We start from the raw sequence: 22,249 nt of genomic DNA, 5'->3' as shown, positions 1-22,249 counted from the left end.
ACTTATTGTATAATTCCATTTATAAGAAATGGGCTTCCCAGGTGGCTCAGTTGTAAAGGAATCTATCTGCCAATGCAGGAGATGAGGGTTTGATCCCTGGGTCGAGAAGATTTCCTGGAGAAGGAAATGGCAACCCATTCTGGTATTCTTGCCTGGGAAATTCCATGGATAGAGGAGCCTGGAGGGCTACAGTCCATGGGGTTGTAAAGAGTTGGATACAACTTCACAACTAAACAACAACAAATTTATATGAAATATCCTGAACAGGTAAATCTTTAGTGACAGAAAGTGGATTCAGGGTTGCCAAAGGCTGGGGGAGAGCGCAATAAGGAACGAATGCGAACAAGTTTTAGGATTTAAGGATTTCTTTTTGGGGTGGTGAAAATGCTTTGGAATTAGATAGTGGGGATGGTTGCCACAACCTTGCGAGTATACCAAAAACCATTGACATATGCTTTAAAAGGGTGAATTTTATGTCATAAGAATTACAGCTCAATAAAAAATTAAGTTAAAAAAGAGGGAGAGATCCAACAGTGTCCATGGCCCATAACAGATGCTTGGTTCCAGCCCAGCCTGCCTTCTCATTATCATGGGTCCACACTGACTTGGGGAGGACAAAGCCTGTTTCTCCCCTTGCCCTCTCGGCCACCAAATCAGCCCCTTCCCCGGGGCCCTCTGCTGACAAATCCAGTCCTTAAATGGAGGCCTTCAGACCTTGGCATCTTAACCCCTGATGCACTTATTCCAACCTAATGTCCCCAGAGCCTTCACTGGGGCTAGGGGAGAAGAAGTGACCCCTGAGCCCAGCTCCTGTCCCTAATGTCAACCCTACCTCACCCCAACCCCAAGTGAGCTGAGGCAAGTGATCATTCTCTCAGGCCAAACACCTGGGATACTCTGCCTGGGAACCCAAAGGGCCACCTAAGCCTAAAACCTAGCCTTGAAAGTAACCCTAATCCTGCATCTCACTCCATCCAACCCCCAACCCATTTCTAGCCCCAACCCATCTGCTCTCTTCATCCACAACGTCCCGTCCTTAGCACTGCTCTATCCCCACTGGTGCATTCATTCCATTAACAGATCTTTACTGAGCACCTTCTCTGTGCCAGGTGTGTATTTAGAGCTATCACAATGAACAAGGTAAGCAAAATTTGCACTGAATTTACGTTTAAATGGGACAGTCAGAAAATCTACCAGGGAGCCAGAGGGACTTGATCATTTCAGGTTGTAGAAAGTGCTACAAAGGACCTGACAAATCAGAGCAATGTCTCCGGGGAGGGAGGAGAGTACGTGGCAGGCAGAAGTGCTTTTGCTGGTCGGGAACCTCTCCTTGGAGGAAAGGACGCTGGAGCTGAGACCTGGGTAATAAAGAGAAGACAGGCGTATGAAGGCGTGGGGACAGGGGCTTTTAGGCAGAGAGAACCACAGAAACAAAGCCCTGCGCAGGGCCACCCCTGAGGCCTCCAACCAGCCCCTGGTCCCAGCAGAACCTTCCTCCATGTCTTTACCTCAGAGCGGGGAACTCACGAGAGAACTTCGGGGCCCACAGCCAGCATGGGGTGTCTCCGGGGGGTACCCAGGATGGTGTTGTCACCTTGGAAGGTGTGAAGAGCAGACTGGGGGGGTGTTGCCAATTCCGGTCGGGGTGGATGAAGGTGGGGCCTGACTGCAGTCTTGTCCCTCTTCCCAGCCCAGCCACAGCCTGGCCTAAAAGGGCAGACAGATAACAAGTCCTTCCCGCCCCTGGCCCCAGGAGGGAGGGGTTTCCTGACAGGAAATTGACCTCCTCTAACCCCCCCTCCTCAGATCCAAGCTCTTGGCAGTCCTGCCTGAAGTAGCCTCAACACAGGACAGCAGCGGGGACAGAGGGACACTGACAAGGAGGTAAGCGTGCAGGAGGAGGGGAGTCACGCGCCCCCGGCGCCTCTGAATTGGGGGCTGGACCAGAATTTGGGAGAACATGTGCCCTGAAGCCAGGAGAAGCTGGGGGCAAAGAGAAACTCTAGGGCCTGACCTGGTTGCGGGGCGGGGGTGGTGTCAGGCAGCAAGAGGCTGGGGGCAGGAAAGGGGGAGCAGGAGGAGGAGGCTGCAGGGCACACCACGGCGACTCTGATGATCCAGGCTGCCAGGGAGTCATGCAGAGCTTGGAAGCACCAAGGGAGAAGAGAGACACAATGTCACTGGGTTGGAAGCTCTCTGAGTTCAGGTGGGAAGGCTGAGGCCAGAGAGGGATGGGCAGTCTGCTCTGTCCCCAAGAGATGGGGTCCCAGAGATGGGAGTGGTGACCAGGGTTGGGATGGAGATAGAGCAGGAGGCGGGATGAGGCTGGGATTGAAGATGTAGGTGAACCTGCAACAGGCAGGTCTGGTGACCGAGTTGTTTGCGGGCAGGGTCTGGATTGGGGTTGTGTAGGACACAGCTGGTCAGGGCAGTTCGCTGATCACAGGCATGGGACTGGAGGTGATGACTTCTGCAAACAGGCCAGCCGGCCTGCAGAAGGTTCGGGGCATTGGGGAAAGGCTGGCAGCAAGGAAGAGGAGGAGGAGCCCAAAGAGGGAAGCTCTGGTGGCCAAGACATCCTGCGGGGGCCTAGAGGCTGGGGGGCTTGAGGGATCCCTCGGAAGTGAGTCAGGGGCCGGGCACCCGGAGGCCGACGAGGGGGCTGGAGGGGGCAGGATGTCGGAGTCAGGTTGCAGAGGTAGGTGCTGGAGCCAGGAAAGGGAAAGACGTTGGGGTCAGTTTTGGGAAAGTGTTGCAGACAGGTCTGAGGATGTTGGAAATGATTGGGCGGGGGAGGGGTTCCCGTTTAGGGGTCGATGTCGGAGCTGGAGTAGGAATGTCAAATCTCCTTTGGGTGAAAAAAGAGCTAGTGTGAGTGGTGCTGACTTCTGCTGGAGGGAAATCGAAGGGCCCTGTTTTGAGAGGGAGGTGGAGTTTTCTTGGGGGGAGGAATGATGGAGCCAGTTCTAGGGGATGACGGAGCCATTTTGGAGATGAGGCCTATGGAGCCCAGCTTGGAAGATGAAAGAGAATCAGTGTGTGTATGTGTGTGTGTGTGTGTGTGTGTGTGTGGAGGGGCTGGCACCAATTGCCCACAGCCACAGGGGTTCCAGGCAAGGGTTGCCATGGTGACTGCCTCCCGTGGGGATCGGGGACCATCGAGACTGGAGAGAGGCTAGGATGGTGTTTTGAGGAACAGGAGGCTTGAGAGACAATGGCTAAAGTCTAGAGGCTGAAGTCAGGGAGGAAAGAAGTGGGGTCACCACCAGCAAAGGAGAGGCTCATGCCCACAGCCCAGCCAGCTCAGGGCCCCTTCAGCATCGGCCTCCTCCCAGTGCCCCCGTGCACCCCTACATCCTGTGCCCCGTCTTGACCCTGTCGCTAACCTGCTCCGACTCTGTCCCGGTTGAAAACAACCTACATGTCTGGCCAGAAGAGGATGTGGGAACATCTGATACTTTACACATTTTGTCATAGTTGCACAGTGGAGTACAGTATGCAGCACTAATTAGAGCCATAGAGATAGGCATGGACAAATCTCACATGTAAAATGTGAGGAAAGAAAAAGCAAGTTGCAGGGGATACATGCAGTAAGATTGTGTTTATAGAGAGTTTGAAACCACGCAAAGCAATGTGCTATTTCTCGGTACTAGTCTGGGTAGGCAAAGGGATGGCTTTCCTTGGGAGAGGGCTAGAGCGGGCGGGATCAGGGAGGGGTGTGGATGCTTCAGTGCTTTTGCAACGCTTGAGTCTTTGTTCCCTGACCTGTGTCTAACCTGTGCACTCGGCGGTGAAAGCAGAGTCCTAACCACTGGTGCATGCTCAGGCACTTCAGTCGTGTCCAGCCCTTTGCGACCCTATGGACTGTAGCCTGTTAGGCTCCTCTATCCATGGGATTCTCCAGGCATAACACTGGAGTGGGTTGCCATGCCCTCCTCCAGGGGATCCTCCCGACCCAGGGATCAAACCTGCATCACTCACATCTCCTTCGTTGTCAAGCGGGTTCTTTACCACTAGCGCCACCTGGGAAGCCCCCTAACCACTGGACCACCAGGGAATGCTCTGCAGTGCTTATTTCTTTAGAAAACAAAAAACTTAACCCAAGAGAGCATATATTTGCATTAGATGAAGCTAGGATCGTAAGCACAAGGGTGTTTATTAAATTTGTTTTCTATACTTTTCTGAATGTTTGGACTATTTCATTGTTTTCAGAAGTGCCCTTCCGGAACTTCCCCAGCAGTTCAGCAGTTAAGACTCTGCCTTCCAAGGCAGGGGGTGTGGGTTCAATCCCTAGTTGGGGAAATGAGGTTCCACACGTGGCCAAAAGTTAAAACAAAGGAAAAAGAGCCCTTCACAACTCCCCAGTGCCTTCGGGAGAAAGCTCAGGCCCTGCCTTGTGACTTCTGAGGCCCTGCCTAGCCTGCTTCTTGCTGACCTCTCCGGTTTGGCTTATCATTCTTCCTCCCTCACGAGAAATGAAGTCCTTGCCCCCTTCCTTTGTTTCCTGTTTGGCCCCCATTCATTCCCAGAGTGCCCGCCCTGGGAACTGAGGACACAGTGGTGACCCAGACAGTCCTGACTGAGCCCTCTCGGGGCTCACAGCCCCATCCCCAGACAGTGATGACCCAGAGTGGGAATATCAAGGAGGGGAGCACCTGATTCAGCCTGGCATCTTGGAGAGCTTCCTGGAGGCGGCAACATCTGAGCTGGGTCCCAAAGCCTGAATGGACCATGGAGAACAGAATTCCATGTAGAAGTAGATGCTGAAGCCCAGAGAAGCCTGGAGGAAGGAGGAGGAAAATGTGGGATAATGCTGATGAGGGATACAGCTGGCCGGCCTGAATTTTGTCCTGAGGGCACTGGGGAGCCATGGAGGGTTAAGGGAAGGGGAGGGGCGGGTTTGAGCCCTAACGAGGGCCTCAAAGGTGCACTGGAGGACTAGAGGCTGGAGATCAGGGAGGAGGATGAAGCAGAGAAGAAGGAGGGGGCTTGGACTAGGGTAGGAGCCATGAAGAGGGAGGAGACAGGGATGTAGATGGAATGGGCCAGACTCTGGAAGCTTCCAGCCCCACAGGGGCAGAGACTGGGTCTGCCTTGTCCACCGCTGTGTCCTCTGTGCCTGCACAGGGCTGGACTGATACAAATACCGAGTAAGTGTGTGTGTGTGTGTGTGTATACATGTGTGCATGTATGTGTGTGTGTGGTAAAATCTATACAACACTAAATTTACCATATTAGCCATTTTAAAGTATATAGTTCAGTGGCATTTCATGTATTCACAAAGTTGGTCAAACATCACCACAAATTCCAGAACATCTCCATCCCTCTAAGAGGAAACCCTGTACCTATTAAGTGGTCAGGCCCCAGTCCCTGGCAACCATTAATCTTTCTGTCTCTATGGATTGGCTTGTTCTGGATCTTTCCCAGTGAAAGTTCGCTGGAGGAATGAATGAGGCAGAGGTGACAGGAGTACTGACCGGATGGGGAGGGGACGAAGGTGCCCGAGAGGGCAGATGGTGGGGTGTGCTCTGGGTCCCCATGCAGGAGGGGACCTTCCCCTCTCAGCCTGTTTCCTCCTGGAACAGGAGGGTCCCAGGGCAGGAGTGAGGTAGGGGAAGGGTCTGAAGGCCAGTGCTCTGGGGAAAGAACCCAGGATCTAGAATCGGACAGGCCTGGGTCTGGATCCCAGCTTTCTCCCTGAATCACCATGGGACGTTAGGCTCTTAAGAGCCTCAGTTTCCTCATCTGCAAAATGGGCATAGTGACAGTGCTCACCTCATGAGGTTGTGCAGATTGCAGGGGTGTGTAAGTGCTCAGACCAGTGCTTGGCACACACGCTTCAAAGTGCTGGGTACACAAAGGCACTGTCATCAATGCCACCTGTCACCAACAATACCGATGGTCCATTTCCCCCCCTCCCGCCCCCAGGTCCTCTCCTGTCAAAATGCCCATCCTGAAGAGTCTAGGGGTGGCAGACTCTAAGGTGCCCCGGGCAGGGACACTGCCACTGAGGTCCTCTCGGAACCCCTTTGAGGAAGTCTCAGGACTGGAAGAAGAGGAGGCTGGGGAGCTGGGGGCTCTGCCCAATGGAACATCATGTCGTCGCCGAGCCACCCTGGAGAAGCTGGCAGGCCTGTCCCCCTTCCGGCTGGGCAAAACCCCCGGCCGGCGGGCAGGCAGCCCCGGGGATGGGCAGCCTCGCTCTTTCCTGGGCCGGGTGCTGTCGCCAGGGATTCGCAGGAGCTCAGCAGACTTCGGCCTCCTGGCCAGGCTTCAGGGGATCCGAGCCCAGGGCGATGAGGAGGCAGCTGGAGAGGCTGCACGGAGACTGGCCTTCCTGAGACTGGGGCGCGGGCCCAAGCCCCGGCGGGCATCACTGGCTGAGAGGGTGGTGCCCGCAGGTGAGGCGGCTCCCGAGCCCCCGCCCAAGGTCCCAGAGCCCCCAAAGGTGAAAGAGCCCTTGTCAGGTGAGCTGGGAGCCCTGCCCAGACCTGGGAGAATCACAGGGTCTCTACCCGTGACATCATTGCCATTCACATCTCCAATTTCCATCCACCCACCTCCATGGACAGGGCCAGCCTGTCCCTCCGGCAGTCCTAATCTCCATCGTCAAGCTCCAGCTTCAGCCCCACCTCCACTCCCAGCCCCAATCTGTCCCTTTCTCCACCTGCGTCCTTCAACCTTGCCCCATCCAAAGACAATCAAATCACCAACTCTGGTCTCATCTCCTCCAACCCCCTCCCTGTCTCCAGTTTCAATCCTCTTTCCCTTACTCCTCTCAAATTCAGCCTCAATCCCATCTCCTTTCAAAGTATCCACATTTGACCTTGACCTTAAACCCCTCCCTAACCTCCACAGTCCACCCCATTCCCATCCTTAGCCCTAATTCTGGCCCCAAACGCCAACCCCCACCTCAACCTACTCCTTCACCAATCTCTTCTTTTCTTCCATCCCACTCTGAACCCCAACCCTAACCACCTCAATCCTAACCTCCCAGCCCCAGCCTCCACCTTCAACTTCATCCCTACTTCCACTTACGCCCAAGTTTCATCTTCAAGCTCACGCCCATGCCTAATGTCTCCCTCCATCTCCCAGCTACATCCCCCTAAACCCACCTCCACCTGGGTTAGTTTCCTGTTAGTACACAAACTGGCTGACTTAAGACAGCAGACATTTATTCTCTTGCAGTTGAAGAGGTCTGAAATCAAGGTGTTGGCAGGGCCATGCCCACTCTGAGACCTGTCTGGTCTCTGCCAACTTCTGGCACTTCGCTGGGCGTTTCTAGCTTTGTAGCTGCATCCCTCCCACCTTCCATCCGCCTGTGGCCTTCTCTATCTTCACATCATGTTCTCCTCTGTGTCTGTCACTCTTGGTGTCCAAATTTCCCTTCTTATAAAGACAACAGTCACACTGGATCAGGGCCCACCCTGTGATCCCATTTTAACTTGATGACCTCTGCAAATGGTTTATTTCCAAATAAGATCCCATTCTGAGGTATTAAGGGTTAAGGCTTCACATATCTTTTTTTTTTTTTTGAGGTAGGGGGGACAAACACAATTCAACTCATAATGCCACTCTAGCTGTATCCTCAACCCTAGTAGTACCCCAAACCCCAATGTCTTCCTCAGTGACTTTCTGGTTTCCAGTCACACTTATTCCAACCCCATCATCTGTCTCCACCCTGAGACACATCCACACACTTATTCTCAACCCATCCCTTTTTCCAAATGCCGTCTTTAACCTGAGAGCTATGCCCAACAACATGACAACTACCAAGCGGCCCAGTCCCGTGCTGTGGCCTGTTCCTTTCCTCTCATCCCACCCTCAGTCCAGTCCCTGTGTACAATCCTTTCCCCTCTTCCATCTCACTCCCAACCCCCAACCCCAGGTCTATCTCAGTGTCCCCCTTCAACCCCACTCACCTCCCCAACGTCCTCATTCAGTTCTAGTCAGATTCCCAGCCCCCATTTTCAACCTTAACCCAAACTCAACCTCTCAGTCCCAATCCTAACCCCCAACCTCCAACTTCAACTCTCCACATTCCTAACCCCAGCTCATCTCCAGACTTCTTCAAACTCACCTCCTTCTTTCCATCCTCAGCTTCCACCTAAGCTCATCTCCAACCCCATCCTTACCCCAAAGCCCAGACATCATCCTCAATTCCTTTCCCACCTCCCTCTTCAGATTTCCAGTACCAACCTCACTCTCATCCTAAACTACCGCATCCCAACCCCCACCTTCACCCCATCCTCATCTCCAGCCTTAACCCTGACACTCCACCCCAACCCCAACCCTGTTCCAATCCCCACCTTCATCCAGTCCCACCTCCAGCCCTGTCTCTATTCCCCAACCCCCACCCTGGCCTCCCCGCCACGGACAGCCGTTGTTGCTCCAGCACCAGAGTCCCCTTTCTTCATCCTCTGATGCCTTCCACATCCTGCATCAGAGGCTATTTCAGCCTGGCGCCCTAGGGACTGGGAGGGCACTGCAGGGAGGTGCAAAGCGGGTGAGTGGAGCCCCCGCCTTCTGGAAACGGATGGGCAGAAATAGCACTGGCCAGGAAATAGTTTCTCTGCCAGGGAGGAAGGGGAGTGGGGGGAGGTGTTGGGGGTAACCCTGGGCCACTGGGACCCTGCTTCTGCTTTCACTCAGAGGCCTCCCAACCCCTCAGAGGACTCCCCTCTCCTGGGGGGGTGTGTGTGAAATCACCAGAGAGCCAGGTCACCCCCACAGTTGTCTGCACCCCGAAAGCCCCACCTCTGGTCCTCACATCCTCCTCCCACCTCCAAGACCCCATCTCTCCCCTCACCTGGATCGGACTGTCCTCCTTCAGCCTCTTCACTTTCTCTGATGCCTTTTTAAAAAAATCTTGACGCACTTTTTCTATCCTATCCGTCCTCAGCTCCCCTGACCCCTCCCCATATCCTAACCCACCACCTGATACTCTCTTCCCAGCCCTGACCCCTTACCCCAAGCCCTAATCCTTTCCTTCTTCCTCAACACCTACCCTCATCTTATCCTCTTCCTAATTAGACACCCTCTAGTCTTTTGACCTCCTTCCCATATGCAGACTCCCTCTCCCATCACCAAACCCCCTCTTCCTTCCCCAACCCTCTCCTGTCTTCTCCGTTTCCTGACTCTCTCTTTCCCTCCTTCATCCTCTCTCCCCCATCCTCCCCGCCCCAAGTCCTGACCCCTCTCCTCATTCTCTCCATTCTCCTCACCTTCCTCCCTTGACGTCCTCCACGTCTGCCCCATCCCCTCACCACCCCTAACTTTCTCCCCCTCGCCTCCCACCCTTTCCCATTCTTCTCCCCCTTCCGCCCCGTTTTCCAGCCCCTGATCGTCCGCTTTGCGCCCACAGTGTTGGAGATCCTGAGCTTGATCCAGGGGCGTGAGCTCGCGCGGGCCGACGAGCACATCTTGGAGCTAGAGGCCGAAGAGCTGGCGTCGTCGGGGGGCGGCGCGCCCGGGCCGCCCAAGGCTGAGGGCGCGGGCGGCGGCCGCCGGGCGCGGGACGTGGCTCTGCTCTACGAGGCCCTGCAGCGCGAGATGTGGGCGCTGGTGCGCGAGACGCTGGCGGGCCCCGGGCTGGGCGCGGGCGCTGGGCCGGGCGCCGTGGCGCAGCTGGGCCAGGTGTTGGTGCAGGAAGAAGCGGCCGACGGGCGCCGGGGACCCGAGGCTGCCCGCAAGCTGCGCGCCCGCTGGGCCGAGGCGGTGGCGCGCGCGGCCCGGGAGCGCCTGGAGGCGGCAGCGCCCGGGGCGCCCGGGGGCCTGGCCGGGCAGCTGGAGGCGCTGCGGGGCCGGCTGCTGGAGGACATGGGCGTCGTGCGGGGCCGCCTGGCGCCCTCCTACCCAGCCGGCCTGGGCGCCTTCGGCATCTACCTGCGCGGCTACCACGGCGCGCTGGCCGAGTGGATCGGGGCCGCCGCCCGCCGGAGGCTGCCGCTGGCCGACCGCTACGCGCTGCTACACTGGCACAACCAGGTGTACCCCAGGTGAGCTGGGGGCCAGCCGTCAGCTGCCCCGAAGTCGCGTGCAGCGCCCCTCCCTCCACCCGGCCCAGTCCCGGCCTCTTCAGACCCTAAGGACCCTGGACTTTGAATCCTAGAACTTGAACATCTTTGACCCTTCCAGACTCGGCACTGGTGACATTTACAGGCCGAGAATCTTCTGGCTCAGGACGCTTTCCATGCTAGAACTCGGCAACAGGAAGCCTTCAGATCCTAGAACCTTAATACCAGCCAGGAACCTTAGAATCCTCAACATTTGCACTCTTAGAATTTTAGCACTGCCCACCCTTCCAATCCGAGAATCTTAGCACCAGTGACCCTTGTCCTCCTGAAATCTTGGCACTGTTGACCCTTAGAACCCATACAGTGCTCTAGCCTTCACTAGCCTTCACAGTGCTCTAGCCTAGGGCACTAGCACCGATGACTCTTCCAATCTTAGAACTTTAGAATTGATGACATTTTCAATTCTAGAACCTTGGGACTGATGAGCCTTTGAGTCCTATACCTTAGTGTGTGTTTTTTTTTTTTTTTTTTCCTTTTTCGTCTGCCATGTAAGGCTTGTGGGATCTTAAATCCCTGACCAGGGACTGAACCTGCCCTCAGCAATGAAAGCTCAGAGTCCTAACCACTAGACCACCAGGAAATTCCCAATCCCCTCTTTGGATCCTAGAACTTTGATACTGTTGATCCTTCACAGTTTTAGCCCCTTGAATTCTATAATCTTAGCATCTAGAACCTGAGTACCATTGACACTTCCAGTCCTAGAATTTTATAACCATCGAGCCTTTGGATCTTAAAACAGTCCATTCTTGTGGCCAGAGGATGGAATACCATGATTAGTAATAACTGGGTCACTATGGGCTCCAGGGAAAAGGGATCAGCCACACCCAGACCACACATTGGAAGGAGAGGGAGTGGGTGGTTCCTCGTCAAAATCAGGGTGCTGACACCAGAAGAATAGTAAGGCAACAGTTACCCCTAATCCACATCCCATCTGTTCGTGCCAACCGTCAGAGGGGGAGGCAGAATAGGGAGTCTGGGATGTCGAGATGTTAAGTCTGACTTGCAGGGAGATGGGGCTTCTGGCTGAGGGGATGCGATGAGCCAAAGGCTGGTGTGTGTGGGGGTGGTAGGAAAGTGTGGGGAGAGTGGTGGCATGGCACAGGCCAGGGCATGCAGAAGGGCAGAAGCCAGGAGTGAGGGCTGACGGGGGAGGCCTGCCAGGCGGGGCCGGAGGGACTTGGGCTGGAGGTGGAAGGAAGCTCCTGTCCTGTGAACCTCTGGTGGATGAGACCTTGCGTGCCAAATCGTCACGTCTGGACTTGATCCCTCCAAGTCTTGCCCGGACACCATCCATCAGGGAGCTGACTCAGAGAGCGGGAGCCAAGGGAGCAACAATTCCAGAGACTTCCTTAGAGGGATGAGCAAAGCTGGTCCCAAGGGAGGAAGGGAGTGGCTCGGGTCACAGACACAGAGGGGGTGAAGGGATGGGTGTGGGGAGGGTCCCAGTTGTCCAGCCCCAGCTCTCACAGACCCCCTGTCTCTTTCCCCCACCCCTAGAGAGGTCCTAGGTCTGGTGGACATGGTAGCTCTGGAGAACGGGGAGCTGGGGCCCCTTCTGTCGCCCGGCACCCTTCGTGGCTTGGAGGATGAATGTGTCACAGACGTGAAGGTACCCAGAACTTGGCACTGGTGACCAGGAAGCGGGAGGCACTCTGTAGAGAGGGAGTGGTTACACTGGGCTTGGGGGGGCCTCTCCCCTCCCCCTTTCCCTATTTCCATCTCCCTTTTCCCTTTATGGACTTCTGAGTTTTGTCCAAAAGAGAGAAATTAAGCCCATACTGATCAATTCTGTCTCATGTTCAGTGTATTTCAAGCACCTAGCTGGCTATAGGGACATTCAGTAAAGGTTCAATATATTTGGACACTTAAAATTTTACAGCAAGACAGAGTCAGTCACAGGACCTTAGCTCACAGACCCAAGGATTCACAGAAAGAGGGCATCAAAACGTCTTTGCATATAAACAGGGCTGATAGCAAATAAACATGCTTAATAACTGGCCGGACACAGTTACCCTTAAGCAGAATGGCCCTTCTGTAAACACCCATCCCTGCCACGGCTGTGTTTCTGGTCTAAAAGCCAGTCCTGCCTCAGCCACAGAAATCAGAATCTTTGCAACTCTAATTCTAGTTGCAATTCTGATTCTAATTAGTTCGATTCTAAACTTGAAGCTTTGAGATTTAGGCTAGAACAGTCTAGATTCTCAGACTCACTGAACTGAAGACAGCGCAGAACTAGAGAATCAGAGATGTGTAAACCTGAGAACCTCAGATTCTTGGAATTCTTGACTCACAGAATTTGGAAACCCTGAGCAAACTGTTTTGTGGAACCTGCGAGCAGAGTCTTAGAATCATCATATAATGAGAGAATAAACCCTCAAGCCCTCTGGCTATTAGATGGAGGTGCCTTAAAACCACAGACTCTTTAATATCAGGCGCCAAATTGTAGGCTTAGGAATGGAAAAGGCTGGGGCAGTTTTCTGGGCCAGCCCCTCTCTGGTGTTACCTTGATGAGCTCACAGGTAGAATCCAGACCTGCTGGGGCCTAAGGTATGGGGATCGTGGTGGGAGAGGCTCCAGGGGTTCTGACTCCTGTCTCTACCCTCCTCCAGGCTCAGACGCGGGCAGCCCTGCTTCGAGTGCTGCAGGAGGACGGGGAGCACTGGGGGAGCACGGAAGACTGGTCCAGCAACCTGGCCCAGGACGTGTGTGAGGTACGGGGCGGGGAAGAGGAGGGAGAATCAGGTGGGGTGGAAGACTGGGACCTGGCACCCTCCTCACCCCCTCCTCACCCCCCGGACCACGCAGCTGCTGGAAGAGCACACAGAGCGAGCGCCCCGCATCAGCCAGGAGTTTGGGGAGCGGATGGCCCACTGCTGCCTAGGAGGGCTGGCGGAGTTTCTACAGAGGTACGGAGGACTGGGGGTGGGGGGTGGGAACCTGGACCTGGGATCCAACAGAGGGAGGACAGATGAAAGTGAATCAAGATGGGCAGGGGCACCTCTGTAGGGATCACAGGTTTTGCAGGGCTGACTGCCCAGCCAGGGACCCTTATCCTGTGGTGCTCCATCTGTCTGCCATTTCCCCTTTCTCCTCCCACCAGCTTCCAGCAGCGTGTGGAGCGATTCCATGACAACCCAGGAGTCCGAGAGCTGCCACCCGACACCTACATCAGCAGGACCATCTCCCTGGTCAACTGTGGCCCCCCTCTGAGGTGAGAGCATCCACAGGATATGGGGGAGATGCCAGTCCAGGGTGACAAGCTCAACCAGGGTGCCTGGATCCTGGGTGGGGGCTGCACGCCTGGCCCTGAGAGGCACATACAGGGGACCTGAGAATCCTAAACCCTGGGAGTCCTAGAAAGAACCACAGCATCACTAGATCACAGAGTAATGAAAACCTGGGGGTGTTAGAATTACAGGAACCGAGAAGCCAGACTCTAGGAATTACATTTTTTTTAAAATGTCTTTATCTTACTTGTATAGTTGATTTACAATGTTGTGTTAATTTCTTCTGTACAGCAAAGTGATTCAGTTATATTACTTCCCTTTTTATTGACTTATTTTTAACTGAATTTTTAAAATCGGGAGTGCATTCAAGATACAATAGGGCATACAATGAAAAGCTTCCCTCTGTTACCCTCTGGTCCAATTATTACTAATGTCTCCCATATCTTTGCAGGAGTATGTGATACATTTACCAGTAAATATGTATATATATGCAGAGGCACGCTTCATGCATATATATAGATATGCATGCATATGCATATTTCATACATACACAAGTAAATATATTACTATGTGCATACATATTATTCCTTCTCTTACAAAAAAACGAAATACAGGAACTTCCGTGGCAGTTAAGACTCTGTGCTTCCACTGCAGGGGACAAAGTTTCGATCCCTGGTGGGGAACTAAGATCCCACATGCACATGCCTTGCATCATAGCCAAAAAAAGGGGGGATGACTCCCCCAAAATACAAATGGTAGAATATTGAACACACTCTGTCCTTTTCCCTTTTACACCTTGGCGGTCTTACTGTGAGCACCTGAAGAGTTCCCACATTCCTCTTTCATATCTGAACTGTTGTCCACTGTCTGGATCTGCCATCTTCCATTTAATCTGTCCGCAGTGGGTGGACAGTGGCCTCCACTCTTTTGTAGAGGAAAACTTGGCACAAGTGTGGAGACTCAGGGAATATGCTCTCAGTAGGGGGTCTGCTGGAATTTGGGCAGAAAGTGCCAAGTGCCCTCCAAACCAGGTTATTCTCCTTTCAGTGATGCAGATGGTCATCAATTGTTACAATGACAGAAAATGAGAAAGGTACAATTTTAGAATTATAGTCCTTTAGAATCACAGACTTTTAGGATGGAGGCGTCCCCACTCTCACCCAGAAAGCACCAAGAGAAACAGACCCAGAGAGACCGCTTCCTTCCCACTACATCCCCCTAGACTCCCAGACAGTCCACAGAGCCCCCCAAATCCCCAACCCTCCAGACATCCCTGATATTTCTCACCCCAGGCCCTCCCCAGAGCCCCTGACTTTCACCAGCTCCCCCTCTGACCTGTCACCCCTGTGACCCACAAAATAGGGTCCGTCTAAGGGGAGACAGGTCCAGACAGTTGGGCTGAGATGTTGGGGTCCATGACTTTTGGTGCCATGGATCCCCGCAGGGCTCTGGCGGAGCGCCTGGCCCGAGTAGGGCCCCCTGAGAGTGAGCCGGCCCGGGAAGCGGCAGCCAGCGCTCTGGACCGTGTGATCCGACTCTGCCACCGCGTTCTGACCGACCTACTGTTCCAGGAGCTGCAGGTGAGAGGCGGTGGGCTGGGGTGGGGCCAGGGTAAGGGGGTGCCCCCACCTCATCCTGCAGCTCCTTTCAGCCCATGGCTCAGTGTTTGGGAAGCAGAGGGGGTGGGGTGGAGTAACGGCTATATCTGGGTGGTTTAGGGGGGTGGGGGGGTGCAGGAAGGAAAAGGCAGGAGGACATGGTCAGGGGGAGGATAGCCATCAGCGGGAAGGGGCCTTGGGACTGGTGGAGCTCCTCCTCACTGAGGTCCCCCCCAATCCCTGCCCAGCCTCCCCTAGTCCCAAGAGCCCCATTTACGCATCTCTGGGCTCCTGCACGTGCACAGAGGGGACGAGGTTCAGAGACAGTAGTGGGGGGCTGGCGGGGACAGCTGTGTGTGCCTCTGGTTGTAATTTGTGTTCAGTCCATGTTGTGTTTCAGGCTGTGTCCCACCTCTGCTTAGAACCCTCCGTGGCTCCCAGGTCACTCTGGGCAAAAGCCAAGGTCCTTGCTGTGGCCCCCCCAAGAGCCTGGATGGTCTGCCCGTTCCCTCTCTGACCTCATCTCCTCCCGCTTCCCTCCTTGCTTATTCCACTGCAGCACATCCACCCGCCAGCCGCTCCTTAATGTGTCAGACACATTCCAACTTCAGTACCTTTGCACCTGCCGGTCCCTCTGCCTGGACTTCTCTTCCCTCAATAGCCCCAGAGCTCCCTCTCTCACCTCTTTCAAGTTTTGACTCAAATGTCGCCTTCTCAGAAGGACCTCCTCTGACTGTCCTATTTAAAATAGAAGCCCCTTGAGACTCCCCCTCCCCCCGCCCCCCCGGCCTGGGCTCTGTTTGTCTCCAAAGCACTTATCACTACCTGCCATGCTATATCCTTTGCTTCCCCCCACCCCCTCACAATCTGTCTCCTCCCATTGGAATGTTAGCTTCTCAAGGGCAAGGATTTGTTGGAATGCTTCTAAAATAACTTTCTTGTAATGGAAAATTTCAAACATACACAAAAGTCGGCAGAATGACCTCCTGTGGACCAGCTCCAGCAAGTATCAACTCCACCTCTCCCCCCACCTCTCCTGCCCACTGGTTTCTTTTAAAGCACATCCTTGACATCCTGTCATCATCCATCAGGACTTCAACCTGTATCTCCAAAAAGATAAGGAATCCGGCCTTTTTAAACAAACATAATTCACTGCCACTCTCCTACCTAACAAATGGAACAATCAGTCCTTAATATCATCACATAGCAGATCAGAATTCAGATTCCACCCAATGGCTTATGATGATCACGTGCTTGGAGTTTTGTTTATCTCATTTTGCACTGTGTTCCCAAGAGTTCTCTGATGTGTTCCCAGTGATCCACGCAGGGCTGGGCCATGCAGGAAAGGTTCAGAGAATGTTTGTTGAATGACCAGATGGACAATGACCAAATGGGAATGAAAGTGAGTGAGTGTGGTGGGGGAATTGGGTACAGTCTTTATTCCAGGCCTGGCGGTACCACTTGCAGGTAGGGGGTCTGGGGCAAATGGCTTTCCCCTTGGGGTCTGTGTTTGCTCATCTGGAAGATGAGCACAGCCTTCTCAGATGGCTGTGAGGAAGCAATGGGCTTGCGGCCATAAAGTGTTTAGCTCGAGTCCTGGCTCTCCAGTACTGACCATTGTCATCTTCGTAAATGTAGAGTTCACAGCAACGGCAACACTTCCGGAGTCGAGTGCTGTACTAACAGCGTCGGCTCGTTTGATTCACACCTGCTTTCTAACAAAAGCCCACAGGCCTCAGTTTTGGAGGATCAGAAAACTGGGCTACTGTGGGATGAAAGAGCAGGAAGGGGGCGCAGGGCTGAATGGAATAGGGTACTGCTTCGGGCCCCCATGGACACCAACCTCAAAGGTGTCTGGGGACCGCCAGCTCCCAGTGTCCACCAACAGCAGCATCTGCCCTCGCTCCTCCCAGCCTCCATCTCAGGGACAGACCCACTCCCCATCCCACCTCTGGGATCTAGATGCCTCCCGCCCTCCCCTGACAGGTGACCACCCACTACATCCTATGCATCTACTACCTGTGTTCTCCTTGCCTCCTCATCCCTTCCCCCTCTTTTCAGACCCCCCATTTCTGCCTCAGTCTTGACCCCTCCCAGCCATCTCGGTGAAACACAAAGCTGATCTGCTCCCTCTCCTGCTCAGAACCTTCCATGGCTCCCCAGTACCCTCAGGAGAAATCTGGAAATCCTCACACGGCCCAGGAGGCTTCTGTGCTCTGTTCTGTTCACCTGACCAGCCCCACCTGTCCACTGGGCAGTCATACACGACCTTCCCCATCCTTGCCAACCCTAACTCCTTTTCCTGCTTAGACTGGCCCTTAGCTTGGTTTAATGCTCTGCTGCCTCTTAAGTAATTATTTTTGAACAAAGGTTTCCCTATTTTCACTTTGCATTGGGCCTGTGAATTATCTAGATGGTTTTGCCAGCCACATTGACCTTTCTGGCCCTCTGATCTGCAGGCCCATCTGAAATCTGAATCTTTCTCACACTGGCTTTCCCCTGGATTCAGCCACTCCCCCTCCCACTCTTCACTTGGCTAACAGTGACCATCTTCTGGGCCTCAGCTCTGGGGACCCCTCCTCCAGGAAGCCCTCCTTGACTCTCTATGCTGACGCAGCCATTCCTCTCTGGGTTTCCTAACCCCCTGGGAATGGGTCCGTCTCCCCTTCTGGTCTGTGAGCCCCCAGGGAGGCAGGGCCGGACTGTCTCTGGCACTGCTGTGTCCGCAGCACTGTGCAGGAGCAGAGTTTGGGGAACAAATATTGAATTGCTAAGTGAAGAAAGAGGGTGGAAAGGAGGTGAGCCTCGAACCTCTACCCACTCTGTCCCACCCAGCCGCACTTTAGCAAGCTGATGCGCAGGAAGTGGCTGAGCAGCTCGGAGGCCCTGGATGGCATCGTGGGCACGCTGGGCGCTAAGGCCCTGGCACTGCGCAGAATGCAGGATGAGCCTTACCAGGTGCGTCTGCTTGGGCGGGGGAGGGGTGCGGGGTGGAACCCGGGAGGCCGTGGGGCGAGGGGCAGAGGGAAGCCAGAGTGCTCGGCTAGGAGAGACCTCTTCTAGGTGGGGAGCAACTCTATTAGGGAGAGATAGATGGCGCTTAATCTGGGGTCTGCGCGGAGGGTGCCCACGGGTATCGGGGTGTAGCGGGGGAGGGGGGTGCCGGCAGGGTTGGGGCCTCTGGGAGGTGGAGCTCCGGAGAAAGCCGAGAGGGCTGGGATGGGGCATCCTTTGGGGGCCGGTGGGTTCGCGGGCTGATTAGGGAGCAGGACAGGGGTTCCCCATAAGGAGTCAGGAGGACTGCCGGTGGACTGGGGGCAGGGAGGGGTTCCCGTCGGGTACCCGGGGTGGGCACGGGCGGGTGGGAAGCGGGGAGAGAAGGTCATCGGCGGCTCACACCCCCTCGCGGCTTCCCCGGTCCCCAGGCGCTGGTGGCCGAGCTGCACCGGCGGGCGCTCGTAGAGTACGTGCGGCCCCTGTTCCGCGGGCGCCTGCGCTGTGGTTCCGCACGGACCCGCAGCCGCGTGGCCGGGAGGCTCCGGGAGGACGCCGCGCAGCTGGAGAGGCTGTTCCGACGGCTGGTCAGTGTGGTCGGAGGGCGGGGGTGGGGGGCTCTGAAACCAGGAAAACCTTGGCTTCCGGGAATCCGGGGACTCGATAGCCGGGGGCGGGGGCTTAGAATGAGACCCTCACACAACTTGTACCCAGCTGTAATACTCTGATCTCTGCCCTCTACGGGTAAAAAGTCGGCTTTCTCCCGGCGGCGAGAGCTCACTCTGGGCTCAAATGAGAAAAATGGTCCCTATGCGTTGTTGTGGCGATTAGATCAGTTAAAGGGGCTTAGGACCTGGAATCCTGAACATTAGCTATTATTACGAGCACAGAGTCGCTAAATGCAATAGAACCTCAGAACTTGAGCGCTCCCAAATCCAAGCTTTTAAAATCAGCAAATCTTCTTTGTACCCAGTTATAATCAGCAAGACCGGAAGGGTCTCACTCAGGCTATCCCGGGAGTTTCTAACCTAGAGTCCTTGGAATTTTCTTGTTACTTTGTGGGGAGACAACTGTAGATTCACATGTGGTTATAAGAAAGAGTGCAGAGAGAGATCTCTGGCATACTTTGTCCAGTTTCCCCCAAAGGTAACATTTTGTCCCTGAGCCCCAAATTATCTACAAACAGTAGATTATATTACGGATTTTCCTTCAAATTTCCAAAGGTCCCAGATAATCTCTGACTACAGCCCGCCCTCTGCCTGGTTTTACCGACGAGAAAACGGCGGGGCCTCGGGAGAGGGTGGTTTCGAGGGGGGTAAACGTTGACTGGGGGCGAAGGTATGAGCCCGGGGTCCTCTCTTAACTGCAGGAGTCCCAGGCCTCGTGGCTGGACGCCGTGGTGCCCCGTTTGGCCGAAGTTCTCCGCCTGGAAGACACGCCGAGCATCCAGATGGAGGTGGGGGTGCTGGTGCGGGACTACCCGGACATCAGGTGAGATTCCCCACCCCCCACGGCCGCCCTGTCCCTTTCTGCGGGCGCAGCCGCCGGCAGGGCCGAGGTCTCCCGCGAGCCCTGGCATATCCGTCCGTGCGTTTCCTGCCTCTTGGGCGAGGGAGGGAGGCGGCGAGCGTGTCTGACGGCCGTTTCCTGCTGGAAACCAGGGCATTATTAATACGATTTCCCTCCTTCTACCGCCGCCGTCGCTGCCGCCGCCGCCACCAGGGCTCACAAACAAACAAGCAGTCACAGGAAGCCCGGGGCAGGGGGGGCGCGGGGCCGCCCGGCCGGCAGGAAGGGCCGGCCCATCAGTTGAGCCGCGGGGGACTCGGGGACACGCAGGGGCGCACGGGCGCACACGCACTGGGATAGTGGCAGGGGCCGTTCAGGTCCTGATGGACTCTTTCCTTTCTCTGTGATCCTCTCTGAGCCTCAGTCTCCTCCTCTGATCCATGGGGACAATAGTTCTCTTTTCAAATGATTAGCGGGGGGATGATTTACCATCATCCGTGGTGACAGCAGTAACAACACCAGTTCTTGACTATTGAGTCCTTAGGTCAGACCTAAAACAGCATTCCACACACCCACTCTATAAGTAAGAGTTATTTTAGAATGAAAGCTATTTTAGAAATTCTTTGCAGGTAAAAGGCAAGCACTGTTCTGAGAGCTTAGCACCACTGGAGGCAGGCAGAGATTAACTAGCTGACCCCAAATGTCGCAGCCAGCCAGCAGCAAAGTTTGGACTTGAACCCAGGCAGGAGGCCCTAAGCTGGCACCCCTGACCACCACACAACACTGCCACTTGCCTAAGGTAGTGGTGGCAGCAGTCCTACAGCGTTGGTTGGGCAGACAGACGTTGGGCAGACAGACGTTCTGTATTCAGACATTCTGTATTCACACGCCACGGGACCCTGGAGTACCGCATCAGCTGGGTTTAGGGTCAGGACTTGGGGCTGAAGGGAAGGACTCTGGAACTGATTCAGGATGGATAGTTCTGGTTGTGAGGTGTGGGATTTGTATCCTTGGGAAAGCAGAGCATCCCAGAGTTGCATGGCAGTAGGGGTCCCAGCATTCCTGCTGGACTGGGGTTTCTGAACTTGAATCTGAACTTGGATATACAGCCCACTAGCTGCTATCCAAGTTTGAAAGGTCTCCAGTTGGCCTGGGAGGAGGGGTTCCGGAGCTGGAGCTTGGAGGGCCACGTTTTGCAGCTCACTTGAGCTGGAAGGTTCTTGAGTCCCATTTTAGATGAGTGTTTGGGAGCTACAGGGATTTCGAATTTGGAATGTGGACAGGTGAAGATGCTGAGCTGGATTGAAGGGGGTGGTAAAGACCCCAGAACTTTGTTTGAAATGAAAGTTCTGGAAATGAATGTTGGGTGCAGGATATTAAATTGAAATATGGTGATTCTGGAGTTGAGTTTTGGATCCAGGATCTGGAGCTGAGATGGGGTGAAGGGAAGGTTCCGATGTGATTTAGGGGCGAGGGTTGTGGAATAGAGTTAGTTTTGAGCACAGAGTTTCTGGTGGGTGTGAGGGTCCCCAAGGTGAATTTGGAGTTCTGGGGGAGAATTTTGCTTGATAACAATTCCAGGAATGGGCTAGTGGTGAAGTGAGTGTTCTGAGGTTGAATTTGGACGAGAGTCCAAAGAGCAGTGGTGGAGAATATTCTAGACCAGGTGTTGGGGTGAGGAGAGGGTTAGGATAGGGATGAGGGTGAGCACTTCCAGGCTAGATCTGAGTGGTGATGCGGAGCTGTGTGAGATGAAAGTGAAGATGAAGTTAAGGATTGCTACAGAGTCCAGAGCTGAAACAGGCGTGAGAGTAGCAGAATGGTCATTCGGGAGTGGTCTGAGCTCAGTTTAGGGGTGAAGATGGAAGGTTATTTTAATCAAGAGCTGAGATGGGATGAAAAGGAAGATTCTTGTGCTGGTTTTAGAGGTGAGGGTTCTGGAATCCATTGTGAGTAGGGGGATTTGGAACTGGTTGGGAGGGAAGTTCTGGAGGGGGGGCTGGTGGGATCTAGGGGGAGCTGGTGGGAAGGACATGATCTAGAGGGGCTGGTGGGGAGGGAGGATCTGGGGGGAACTGATATGGAGGAGGGATCTGGAGAGAGCAAAGGGGCTCCAGAGCTAAGACAAGTTCTGTCCCAGGCAGGCTGGGAGTGTATCTGGAGGCCCCCATGCACCTGTCCCCTCCTCCACCCCTAGGCAGAAGCACGTGGCAACACTCCTTGACATCCGTGGTCTGCGCCACACAGCCGCCCGCCAGGAGATCCTGGCGGTGACCCGGGACCTGGAACTCTGCGAGGTGGCAGCCCTGTCCCCACCTCGGGATCGCGCCTTCTTCGCAGACATCCCTGTGCCCCGGCCGCCTATCTGCCTCAGCCTCCCCCTCTTCCTGGGCCGCCTCCTCTCCCCGCTGGCCTGCCTGCCCTGGCCTCGGCCTCCATCTCCTTCTCCATTACGGCGGCCCCAGGCCTGACGCTGAGACTCTCCCAACCCCGCCTCGGTGCCCCCATCTTTGCTGCTGACAGACCATCCCCCCCTCCACCGACCCCAACTCCCAGCCAGGCACCACAGACCCTTGGGCTGGCAAGAACCTAAGGGGTCTTCTTCCCTCCCCACAAACTCCCTGTTCCGAGGAGAAACCCGGTAGAAGGAGCAAGGACTTTCCCAAGGCCGTGAAGCTGGTTCCCAGCACCACCTCCCCAGCCCAGCGTGGGGTGGGTGGCGTTTTGGAAGGCTGTACACAAATATCCCAGGCCCCCCCTTTCCCCTCACCTCAAGGTCTGGCCTCAATCCAATGTATTAAGGAACGTACGATACTTAGAATAAAGAGGTTTGTATTTAACACAA

General features: G+C 54.9%; 1 protein-coding gene across 1 annotated transcript; it reads left to right on the top strand.

Moving 5' to 3' along the window:
* The first annotated feature begins 1,717 nt into the window (after positions 1-1,717).
* EXOC3L2 (exocyst complex component 3 like 2) lies at positions 1,718-22,249 on the top strand. Its single transcript, XM_061139589.1, has 12 exons — positions 1,718-1,884; positions 5,929-6,467; positions 9,365-9,998; positions 11,574-11,685; positions 12,686-12,787; positions 12,882-12,982; positions 13,177-13,287; positions 14,748-14,883; positions 17,737-17,859; positions 18,327-18,482; positions 19,265-19,386; positions 21,602-22,249. The coding sequence occupies exons 2-12, from the start codon at positions 5,945-5,947 to the stop codon at positions 21,873-21,875; spliced, it is 2,394 nt and encodes a 797-aa protein (XP_060995572.1). The 5' UTR covers positions 1,718-1,884; positions 5,929-5,944; the 3' UTR covers positions 21,876-22,249.

This window comes from Dama dama, chromosome 4 (assembly GCF_033118175.1).
Source record: "Dama dama isolate Ldn47 chromosome 4, ASM3311817v1, whole genome shotgun sequence".
Taxonomy (NCBI): domain Eukaryota; kingdom Metazoa; phylum Chordata; class Mammalia; order Artiodactyla; family Cervidae; genus Dama; species Dama dama.
The sequence above is the reverse complement of the archived record's forward strand: the minus strand, read 5'-3'. Positions and strand labels throughout refer to the sequence as shown.